This window comes from Alnus glutinosa, chromosome 8 (assembly GCF_958979055.1).
Source record: "Alnus glutinosa chromosome 8, dhAlnGlut1.1, whole genome shotgun sequence".
NCBI lineage: Eukaryota > Viridiplantae > Streptophyta > Magnoliopsida > Fagales > Betulaceae > Alnus > Alnus glutinosa.
The window spans coordinates 1,981,082-1,992,940 of NC_084893.1; the positions used below are offsets into that span (position 1 = coordinate 1,981,082).

At 36.4% G+C, this 11,859-nt stretch overlaps 1 protein-coding gene across 1 annotated transcript; it reads right to left on the reverse strand.

Moving 5' to 3' along the window:
- Positions 1–64: 64 nt before the first annotated feature.
- Positions 65–7,604, reverse strand: LOC133874933 (protein PLASTID TRANSCRIPTIONALLY ACTIVE 10). The gene is made up of 12 exons (XM_062312870.1): positions 6,780–7,604; positions 5,760–5,819; positions 5,637–5,666; positions 4,996–5,069; positions 4,347–4,428; positions 4,084–4,157; positions 3,853–3,916; positions 2,984–3,076; positions 1,570–1,746; positions 1,435–1,485; positions 1,093–1,244; positions 65–558 (listed from the first exon to the last, which is right to left on the reverse strand). The coding sequence occupies exons 1-12, from the start codon at positions 7,527–7,529 to the stop codon at positions 108–110; spliced, it is 2,058 nt and encodes a 685-aa protein (XP_062168854.1). The 5' UTR covers positions 7,530–7,604; the 3' UTR covers positions 65–107.
- Positions 7,605–11,859: the final 4,255 nt, after the last annotated feature.

Sequence of the window (11,859 nt, forward strand, 5' to 3'; positions counted from 1 at the left end):
CAAACCAAATAAAAACTAAAAATTAATTGAGAGACACTGAGACAGTGAGTGAGACAGAAGAAGATACGACCAAAAGCGGGTTTCCCGTCGATTTTGAAAAGCATGAATTAATCCTCAAACATATCCTCATCTGGCAATATAGAAGATTCAGTCCCGTTAACATGAGGTTGGGTTGAAGAATTAGCACCATATTCACGAAGGACGCTGAAATCCAAGTCATAGTCGTCGTCATCATCCTCGTCTTCATCGTCATGGTCTCTCTTTGAATCTTCACCATCAGTATCTTCTTGTAGCAGTTCCTTTGAACGGGCTTCTCTTTGGATCTTCTGCTCCATGCAATCTTCGTACGACGTTTCATACCATTCGGCGCCCTTACCCACTATGGATTTGTTGTGGGCATCTTTTATCCGCTCTTGCTTGCTCTTCTCTGAGTTCTTGGGTTCTCCCCAGTAGTCATAACGATAAAGAGGGTTTGAAGGGTCAAATTGATCCTTCCCGAAGAAACTAGATTCTTTATACCTTCCTGGCTCTTCCAATGGCATACCAAGAGCTTTGCGACTGCGCGCACACAAAAAAAAAAAAAAAATTACAGCTTTGAATAAGTAAAAGAAAGAGTCCTTTACACCGAAAGCATCTAGGGTTAATTGTTCATGACAGGGCAAGAGGGCCATCTTCAACTTTGGTTTGAGATCACTCTTTAACAATAAGATTTTGATAATATGTGCAGTTGCAAAATAAAATTAGGATGAAAACTCCAATAGCATATAAAAATGCTTCAGCTATCTACATATAAATCCAATTATAAACTAGGAAGAAGAACATTGTTCCAGGAACAAACTGTGGAAAAGTTATGTTTCATTACCCCCAGACTTCCTCTATGGAAAAAATAAGTACCTTAGTTAATGAGTTTGCAGACCAGATTACCCGCAACCCAGTATGTAAAAAATTGGAAATCTCAAGTTTATGACGGTCATATTGGAATTGAATGCTAAATTTGTATACACCATAACATGATGGAGAAAAGCCAATAGCAGGGAGGTCAATGAAACTGTGAGATATCTAATATTAAGTATTGATATATAATGAGATTACCAGCTGATATCTCTGAGCAAAGCTTCTCTTTCCTCGAACGATCGGCGCCAATGAACTAAGTCATACTCATCCATTTCAATATTTCGCCTCAGCTTGGTAACTTTGTATTCCTCTCCTCTTTCTTTTGCTTCCATTCTTAGTTTGTTATGGAGCTGTCCAGCAGAACAGGAAAAGAAAGGACCTCTTATATGTGAAAGCAACAGAAAATAAAGCAACCGGTTTAAAGACATGCATCAAATGGCTAAGGTAAGCCAGCATTTTGGTCGAGAAACACACAAAAAAGAAAAAAGAAAAAAGAAAAAAGAAAAAAGAAAAAAGAAAAAAAAGAAGGGAATAGCGGACCTCACGCTCAGCAAAGGCAGCCTCCAAGTCAAGTTCTTTAACACTTGTTTTCTGCCAAAAAATAAATACACATAACAAGCAGGTTAGTGCGACAGCAAATAGATCAATACATTGACTCAAGAGAACCGTGCTTACCAGAATCACTTTTGGTATTAAACTTTTCTTATAGTAAGCTTTGGTATAAATAACATTGTTTTCCTCATCGAAGTCCTCATCATCGGTTAACTCAGATAATTTTTTGTCTTTGTATTTCTCAGGGTTAGCCTCCAAATCATCCAAAATCATTTGCTCAGCAACATGTATCTGCCACAACTGCGAAACAGACAAAGTGAAAGTTCACAATGATGAATTGATGATCATGATGACGATGGTAAATATTATTGATCATAACCTGTAAAAAGAGGGAAAAAAGGTTTATCATATCCCAGCTCATCGATGTGTGGGTTATTATTGCATCAGGTGCCGATCGAATATTTTTAAGATTGCTTTTTTGATAAGTGACCATTTTAAAGATTGCTAAATTGAGCAAACAGAGGATCCAATCATCCAGTATCCATCCTAGTCTAGTAACAAGGATAAATGCCTCAACTGTGAAATGTTATAAAAATAGTGAGGCCATGTTTGCCAGTTTAGGAGATAGATGTAATCTATCTAGTACTATTAGCTGTAAGCTTGGAAAAATAGGCATGCCCTTGTCTGGAAGAATCAAGAGTGGTTAATATGGTTCCCATTTGTACTATGAAAGAGATAGAATAAATGATTCAGTACAAAAAGTTTACAGCTAATGCATATCAAATTTATTTCTCAGTTTTAGGAGGTGGCCGGCATCAATACATGGAAGCTAGCAGTGCAGGGGGTGGTTGGCAATGCAGAGGCTCAAACTAATGCAGGTCGAAACTGTTCAAAGATGGTTGGAAACTGTCATAATTTCTAAAACATCAAAGAGTTTAAAAACCAAATGGCAACAGAGGAGAATCGCACCTAAGATTTTTTTTAATGTAGTTGTCGTTCTTCTTAACATTTAGAGTATTAAAACCTTGGAGACGCATGCAATTGCATGTGCACCGAAGTTGGCAGCAAACTCCGAAAGGAAAGAGACCCATTTGCAGGGAAGGGGGTGGGAGGGAGGAAATTTAAATGGCATGAGATATTCGCAAACACATACACTATGCATCTCTTCCTACATCCACATTCTAATAGAGAAGGGATAAAATCTAGCATGGAATAATCTATAATGCAAAACTTATATCAATACAAAATTTCTGAATTCAACTGGCATTGGAAAGGTTTTCCTTAAAAGATGTGATAGGCAATCGGCTCCAGGAACAGTTGTAATATACACACATACGAACAAACTATGTGTATGCACTTGCCCCTTTGTATTAATTGCAAACACATATATCAAAATCTCAGTTTGAGACTCGCATAAATTATGTAAAATGCTACGTGTATGCACTTGCCCCTTCGTATTAATTGCAAACACATATTTCAAAACATTGAAATCTAATAGCTAGACTTCTCAGAAAATAATTCCTTGTCAGAAACATACCTTATCAACATAAGGGTGATTTGACAACAAAGGTTCCTCTTCTGGCTTGTCTCCTGGATCTTTTCTAGGAACTGGAGGTCTTCCACAATCACGCTGTAAAGGGAAGCATGCGGAATCAAAAACATAAGCATGGTAGGAAGGAAATTAATTTTGATAACATGCAATCTTTCTCAATTTTAAAGCAGAGTGCACATGCAGGAAACTGATTGCTTCACATCCTATAAGAGTTCAACATAAGTTAAAACAGAATGTATCCAGAATTGACAGCTTTAGAACACTAGAAACCTTCTTCCCTGCCTCTTAAGCAAATCAACAAGCGAGGAGGGTAAGGCTCACCAAGAGAATAGTCTGGCCTCAAATACACATAAGGTTAAATTCATAGGAAACTACAGTCGTGTAATTGTAGATTTTAAGTTTTAGGTGCTCCTCTAGAATACTTCCCAGGTACTTCAGTGATGCCCCTTTGCATTTTAGTAAAATTTTTACTAACAGGGAAAAAAAAGAGATTCAAGTTAATAGCAAACAATTTATAGGAACTTTAGTTTAGAACACAACATAACAGGTGAATTTACATAATGGTCTATTAGAATGCTTTTTCAATAGGCCCTGCACAGGTTCATTAGTGAACATGTCAGTTCTTGATTAATCCTACATTTCATACCACGCAGCAACATAACCAAAAGCCAGCCCCCTCAAAAATGTTAAACTGAAGGTAGGAAACAGGAGTTGAAGTTGATATGCTACATCTTCTATAATGGAGTCATATGAGGAGATTACGACATACGCAATAAAGACATGATAAGCTTATTATGGGCAAATCAAAGTGGGAAGATAGAGATAGTGGCATCTATAAAAGGAAAGGTACAAACCCGTAATTCATCTGGATTAGTATCATCTCGATGAAATATAGGCGGAAAGTCAAATCTGTTAAAGCTGGAAGTATGGATACAAATGTCAAAATCAACGAGCAAGCAAATAAGAACTTACAATACTGAACAACATCATTAATTTATCAGGGGACTGAATAGAGATTGACCTCAGTATTATGCTAAAATAGACTTGAAGGTGTGGAGAAGAGTCAGAAGTACAAGATTACATACATCAGGTGATCTATGTTTGGATGGACAAACCGCATTTCAATAGGAAACCGAAAACGGTAAGGATCTCGCTTTGCCTGCAAAAAAGAATGAGATATACAACAAAAACCTTAGAGAAAAGTTCAATTTTGATAAACCCATAATGACTTTGATCTCTGAATGCTGAATAAACAAAGAGATCAACTTGTTAATGCAAACAGATCAATATTAAGTGACAATGGTCCCTAAAAAAGGGGAAGAACAAGCCTAGTAATTGAAACACTCACCAGAATTTCAACAATGACATGCATACCAACTTTTATGTGATGGCGAATCCAATACCAATCATTACCTTTTATAGGGACCCACCTGAAATACATTGAGACACATAAATTTATCAGGAAACTCTCGAATTACATATAGGTGGTAATACACTAAAACTTAAACCAGGAGGAATCCACCACATATATCAGATTAGCTATCATAGTGAGAAGAGTCAGAGCCTCCTCAATTTTAACATTATAATAAGTCTGACAGTAACAGCTGATAGAATTACTACACACACACACACAACCCAGTATTGTTATCAGTAGGAATTTTAACCATTTGTTTTACGGTTTCCACAATGATAGCCCAAACACTACTCAAGTGACAAGATTACTGCCATCATAATTAAGCAATTAAGGCACCACTTTTCTAAGCTCAGGAAAAATGGTAGCTGCTTTGCTTATTAGCTCAGTTGAAACAACAATGTCTCAAGTCCTCATTTTCCCTATATAGGCTAGTTAGTTCATCAGAGTGAAGAACTCACAATCACTGGTATCATATTCCACTGCACAAACTAATCGTCAAATTGTCTGCTTAGGTATGAATATAACATGTTCAATTAACGAAAATTTTGAGTAATAAAGATCACCATAGGGAATCAATAGTTACCCATCATAAACACCTCCAATGTCAACAAATGCTCCTTGATAAAGGTGCAAAGTAGTCACTTTCCCCAAACAAATCTGCATAGAAGTTTCGAATGATAAGTTCTCCTATCATCAAAATGCATATAGCATAGAGCAGATGAAATTTTTTATGCACATACAAGAATGCATTCTATCATCCCATCACCACACTGCATATACGAATGGTATGCAAGTATATCAAACAACATCAGGCCTGGCATAGGCTTATGCAGCAGTAGGTCATACAAATAGTTCACATTTTGGCATGGACTAACTCATTGATATTTATAAAAGTATTCAGATACATTTTTGCCACAAAAAGGAGGAAAATGAGTAATACACATCATTTGACAGTTTCAAAAGCATTGCTTGCCAAAAATAAGAACAAATGCATTCGACATCGATAATGTTCTAGTCAAATCATCTTTACAATCCTGCCCCATTCAACAGTTGCATGCCAACTAAAACTTGTTTGTGTATGTGGGTATGCATGCCCATATAGGCATCATTGGGACGAGACCTCTAAATACAATATCCAGAAGCAAAATAAAAGTGAAATTTGTTTTTTTGTGATAAGTAAAAGTGAAATTCGTTTAAGGAAAAGAATGATCTAAAATAACTTACTTGTCCAGGATAATAGAATGGAAGCTCATACTGCATAAAAAAATGAAGATCAATGTTATCATTTACTTATCAAAAAAATAATCCAAGTTAAACTAAACACAAAAAATTTGCAACCTAATTTACCATTCCCTCTTTGTAGTCCTTTCCTCTTTTCCTCCTACCAGGATGGAAATCTTGATCATACTGTATAGGCATTAAAAACACGTATATTAGTCTCCTGAATGGAACAATCAAACTTGTAGACACCGTAGTAGCATAGTTGCTCCAAAGCAGCATACATAAATATAATATACAACTTGAACTGTATGAATCCCTTTTTCTTTTTCGATGAATGTATGAATCCATTTTTGCTTAAACCCATTTCTCCCAATCAGTCCAATTGTACTAAAGCTTTCAGCCAATTTTCCAAATTCAGAATAATCTAGTTCAGCTAGAGTCCATATTTATTCAAAATGTAGCAAACTTAAGACAGTTACACAATATCAATCTAAATTAATTCATCCCTGCTTGACCTAAACTTTGAAAATCATAACCATGGTTTTCTCATTGATGAAATATTTCAAAACCCTACTTTGCCCCCAACAGCCCAACCTACCAAAAACATATACCTATCCTAATAATATTACCATAATTTACACCAAACTCCCAACTTTAGACTTAAGTTTCTTTCACACAAACCTCATTCGAATTCGATACACATGGTCACTCAGTCCAACCACACTTACTATAGAAAACCATAACCCCATAGTAGTATTTGGTTCAATAATAATATCCCAATAGATAGATAAACACATCGAGAAAGCCAGACAAAAAGAAATTTCATTATATAATCTTTTTTCTATCCCTAACCTTGCAAGACTCCATCTCATAACCATACCTTGCCCCCCAAGCTACCAAATTTTTTTAATTATCCTAATAGAATTACTGTAATTCAAGCCAAACTTCCATCTTTACACTCAATAGTTCTTCACACAAACCTTACTCCAATTCAATATGGTCAGTCACTTGGTCCAACCTCACTTTAAACCATAAAATCATGGTAGCATTTGGTCCCAAACATAAGATCCCAATATATCAAACACAAGAAGAAGCGCAGACAAAAAAAAGATTCACATTTTCTTAGTTTTTCTATCTTAAACCAACCTTATAAGACTCCTCCTCCAAGATATCCTTATTCACCGCAACCCACTCATTGTACTGCTTCAAGAACACCCTATACCGATCCAAACACATGTCCTCAGTCTCCGTCCTTACCTCCTTCTCCAACTCCTCCAACGTCACCCTCACACCCACCATCTTATGCGCTTCCCTTATGTACTCCAGCTCCTTCCTATCCACCTCCCAGCCCCGCGGTGGCCAATCCCTCGGAGGCACGTGCTGCGCAACCATTGGCGCAGCCCACACAGTCTGCAGAGGCTCCGGAATCTCACCCTTGATCTCGAACTGTTTGCGATAGTAATCGTCCTCGGTTAGACCCATTTGCTCCATCTTCTTCTTGCGGTAACTGGGTTTGAGCATTTTGAAGGCTTCGATGGCTTCGGGGGATTGGAGAGGGACTTCTTCACCTTCATTCAGGCTTTTGCGAGCAAAATCGGCTTCTGGGGAGAGGACCTCTTCCCAGGGAGCCCAGCCACGCTCGACCCAGTTGCGGTTTCGAGCTTCGTCCTCGGTTTCTTTGTCTTTGGGGCCGAATTTCTCGAGGAAGGTCTCGTCGACGGGGAACTCGTCGGACCTGAAGCAGTTGGCGGTGAGGGTGGGCTTGGAGAAGGGGATTGGGGTTTTGGTGGGGAGGAGAGGAGGACATTGATGGTGGTGGGGGTGGTGGGGTTTGGTGGTTTTAGGGTTTAGGGTTTTAGGGAAGGCGAAGAAATGAGCCGTTTGGAGGATTTGCATTTGGTGGAGCAGTTGGAGAGTGTTGGAAGGGGAGTCGAGAGAGCATGAAAGTGGAAGTGACGAGGTGGGACAAAGATTGAGTTGTGTGGATAAAGTAGTTTTGTTGGGAAAGTATCCATTTTTTAAATAATTATAGTTTTTTTTTTTTTTTTTTGTAACTTTAATGGTTGGATTACACAGCCTTTTTCTCTTTTAAACTATGATATTCTCCATTCTCATGCAAACTAGTTATGCTGCCGAGCCACCTTTTATTTTTATTTTTTAAAATAAATAATTTTTTTTAATACATATATTTTATATTAAAAGTGGCACGTGTCGTTATTTTATTGGCATTGATTTGTCACGCTAACGAAATTTGTTAAGTATTTTGACAGAATTTAATTGAATGGAGTAAATTATTTTTTTAGCATATCCTATAGACATGTCAGTTCATGAGTTAATTGAAAATTAAGTAAATCACATCGACTAATTTTATATTTTTTTAAAATGATTTGTTTGAATAGTTTCTTAGCCTACAGACCAAAAAGAAGGCGACAAAAAGGCGGTTTTTGTAACCGACCATAGGATTGCCTGTTGGAAGCCTGTATTGAAATATTAATGAAGTTGGTGACCAAATGAATAGGGTGATTGAAGTGTTTTTAAGGTAATGAAATTTCCTGTTGCATAAGTTACATCTCATATGAAATTAAAGCATAATGATTTGAACAATGTCTCAAAGAGATCGAGATTGATGAAATAGATGCGACTATAGAAGAAGATTATGCATACTACCTACACCTAAACGAAAAGATCATATGAAGGTTCATTGATTCTTGGGATTTTGTTTTTCCGTCTTTCATGTGCAACTTAGGTGAAAGAACAAAGACCTCCTTCCGAGGGAGGAGGGGCGAGTGGTCATCAATAAGATATCATTCTACGAGTAACGCTGCATTTATTCTCACTTTTTCACATTCAATTTTACACTCTCTTAGGAGACTTAAATAGTATTAAAATTCAATAAACACTCGTCCCAAATTCAATGGTAGCATTATTATCAATAACATTGGCCGGCATAGAGCGTAGCTTCTAAATGAAAAAAAAAACACCTGCTCAAGAATAAGCCTATTTCCATGCTGGAATAGAAGTAACCCAATTGTGCACCTAAACATCAGTCTTCTTCTTCATCAAAACGCTACCGACCTCTGGAAAAGAAATACTCCAGGTTGTGCAATCCATCATCATTCATTCCTCTTTAAATGCAGTGTCGGGCCGAAAACAAAACCATAAACAGAAAGCAAGTAAACAAGATGGAAAAAGCAAAGAGTAGGGGGACCTGGTGGTTAGGGATTTCTCTTTAGGGAGGTCATAAAAGAGTATTAGACCAGCAGTAAATCTAGCATTACTCAACGAAGAATTTAAAAAGGTTGGTGCCAAAAGAACTTGGAATTCGAAAGAGGTTATTTAGAGGGACCAAAGGGTTTTAGAATATGCGAATGCATGCATGAGACAAGTGTTAATAACTTTATCCTAAGTTTTCATGACTTGTGAAATATGAAAAATAAGAAAAAAGCAAAAAATAAGTAATCACAAAAAAAATAATAATCAAGATTTATGTGGTTATCTCAATTTGAGGTACGTTCACTGGTTAAAGTAACTACGAAGAAATTCACAAGATGAAGTACAAGAAATAGTATAGAGAAAATTACTGAGAACACAAACCCCTAATACACCCAAATTTCACTATTACACAATAACCCCAAAGAAAAATACAAACTTTTCTTTTACTAAATACAGATGATAGCCTATCTCTCTATTTTTCTCTCTTCCACGTTAGCACCATTTTTTTTTCACTCCTCCAAATCCAAGATGGAAAGGGCACCGGTGCTCTGTGTCCACTACCTATTTTTCTCTCTTGTTTCAATGAAACCAAGAAGAGAATATAAAAATGTGTAGCAACCTTTTCCTCACACCTACAACACCCCACCCACTACGCGACTCTGTTTGATGCTCTCGTTTTTCCACACTGCTTTGTAGAAAACAAAAGCATAAAAAGAGACGAAGGGCGGTTTAAGAGCTTCTAATCCCATGTATGCCTTTTTATATCCTATCAAAAATGAATCGATTTTTAAAATTATTATTTGATTAAAATTTAATAGTGATCAATCACAAGTTTAATAGTAATTTTAAAAGCCACTTCATTTTTAAAGAGACACAAAATTTCATAATAAGATTTTTATTTGATTGCATACTACAATATTTTTTAATTGTTATTTGATAACTATAGTCTAGAGTAGTTTTTAGTTGATGATAAACAACCAAAATAATTTATTTAGTTGCATTTGGTTTGTTGAAATATCTTTTTCGGTTTATGTTTGATTTCTCATCTTTATAAAGATTTCGCTTTTCTCTAACGCATCAATTTGGTACTACATTTGTTGTTAGATATTGAAAAAGATACAAAAAAAAAAGAAAAAAAAGTGGTTGTTAATAGGCCGGCTTGGACAACCAGGCAACACGCTTCGTTTCCAAGCTCAATACTACTTATTAGGAGTGAGCATGGGCCATGGGGTGCCGCCCGGGGGGTTCTCCTTTTTTGGCCTTGTCCCGCAACCCTACGGGTTCATAAAATAACACCCATGCCCCCGCTGAAGATTAATGAGACCCGTGCGATGCGGGGGTGGTGCGGGGCGGATTATGTGGGTTGTGCATATTATCCCCGATTCAGGCCAAAACTTGAGGAATCATCAAACGATTCAAACTAAGGCCAGATTCATTCAATACTTAGAAGTCTAGAAGCATGAGAAACCGAAATAATGGAACTCTCTAAACAGAGAAAAAAAAAAAAAAAACCCAACAATGGAACATATATATATATATATATATATATATATATATATATATATATATATATATATATATATATATGTGCGTGTGCGCGCAAAAGATTACCACTCTTTGAACCATTTAATGACGGGGATCATCACTTCGTCATTTTGCTCTCCTTATACATTCAACGCGAGCGCTGTGAATCGACGACGACGAGGCCTTTAGGGTTAGAGACTTAGAGTTTTGGGTTCGGATTTTGACTTCGAAAAAATAAAAAGGGCGAGATTTTAGGAGAGCAACATGAAACACCAACCAAATCTAGAGCACTATTGGAGTAGATGTAGGAAATCGTGAAGAAGAAGAAGAAGAGGCGAAGGGGTGCGGGGTGCGGCGCAAGGAAAGGAAGTAGGAAGAAAAGAAAGGAAAAAATGAAGAGGGGCTCAGGGGGAGGGGGGTGCGGGCGTGCGGCGCTAGGGTTAGGGATTTCCGGATTTCATGTTTTTAAGTTTTAAGTTTCTAACATATATATATATATATATATATGTGTGTGTGTGTGTGTGTGTGTGTGTGTGTGTGGGGGGGGGGGGGGGGTGGCGGGGCAGGGACCCATTAATTTTCAAACATTTCACCCACACCCTGCACCGCACCGTGCGTGGAAACAAGAAACACGCCCGTGACCTGCATGTTGAACACGGTTTATAAGAAAAATGGGGCAGGGCGGGGCAGGTCATGTTCAGCCCTACTACTTATGCTAAGTGCAATGAGTACTTATAAATAAAAATATTTTCTTGCATTTTACCAACGTGCGACATCTTTTGCTAGCTTTATTTGATAGAATTTTTTCCTATACCTATGAATTTCAATGGAATCCAAAAAATTATAAAGAAAAATTAGTTCTTTTCAATTATATATATATTATCATTATTTCTTGTTGTTCTGTTCTTCCATTTGCCATTTTTTTCTTTCTAATTTATATATTATTTTTTATTCAAATTTATTAATTTTTCTTTTGTAAAATTTATATTGAATTTGAGGAAATGATAGCGAGAGAGAAAACTTCCTATCGTTATTTTTTGCGAGGTATAACATTTTTGTAGTTTATGTGGTTGTTCATTGAGTAGAGTCTTTTTTTATTTTATTTTTGTGCGTGTCCTAAAAGTAGTTTCTTTTACATTATATATACGAAGGATGATCGAAAGAAAAAATCTCTATTTGACCAGACTTCTTCCTGTACTTATGAATTTCATTAGAATTGGAAAAAAAGTATAGAGAAAATATAGCTCCTTTCAATTATATCAGTACTTTGATTTATTTTTATTTTTGTATCTTTATTTCATGTGGTTCTGATACGTCGTTTTCATTTTTTTCTTTCTAATTTATATATTATTTTTTTTCATTTTTTTTTCTTTTGTAAATTTTACATTGAATTAAGGAAAATGATAGTAAGAGAAAAATTTTCCTATCGTTATTTTTGATATAAGGTATGACAATTTTTTAGTTTATGATGTTGTTCATTTAGGAGTTT

Excerpts from the sequence above, each read along its gene's own strand:
- LOC133874933 (XM_062312870.1), bottom strand. The coding sequence starts at position 7,529 with ATGCAAATCCTCCAAACGGCTCATTTCTTCGCCTTCCCTAAAACCCTA. Across the intron at positions 5,070-5,636 it reads CATTCTATTATCCTGGACAA|ATTTGTTTGGGGAAAGTGAC; the intron begins GTAAGTTATTTT and ends ACTTCTATGCAG. Across the intron at positions 4,429-4,995 it reads ATTGGAGGTGTTTATGATGG|GTGGGTCCCTATAAAAGGTA; the intron begins GTAACTATTGAT and ends AATGTATTTCAG.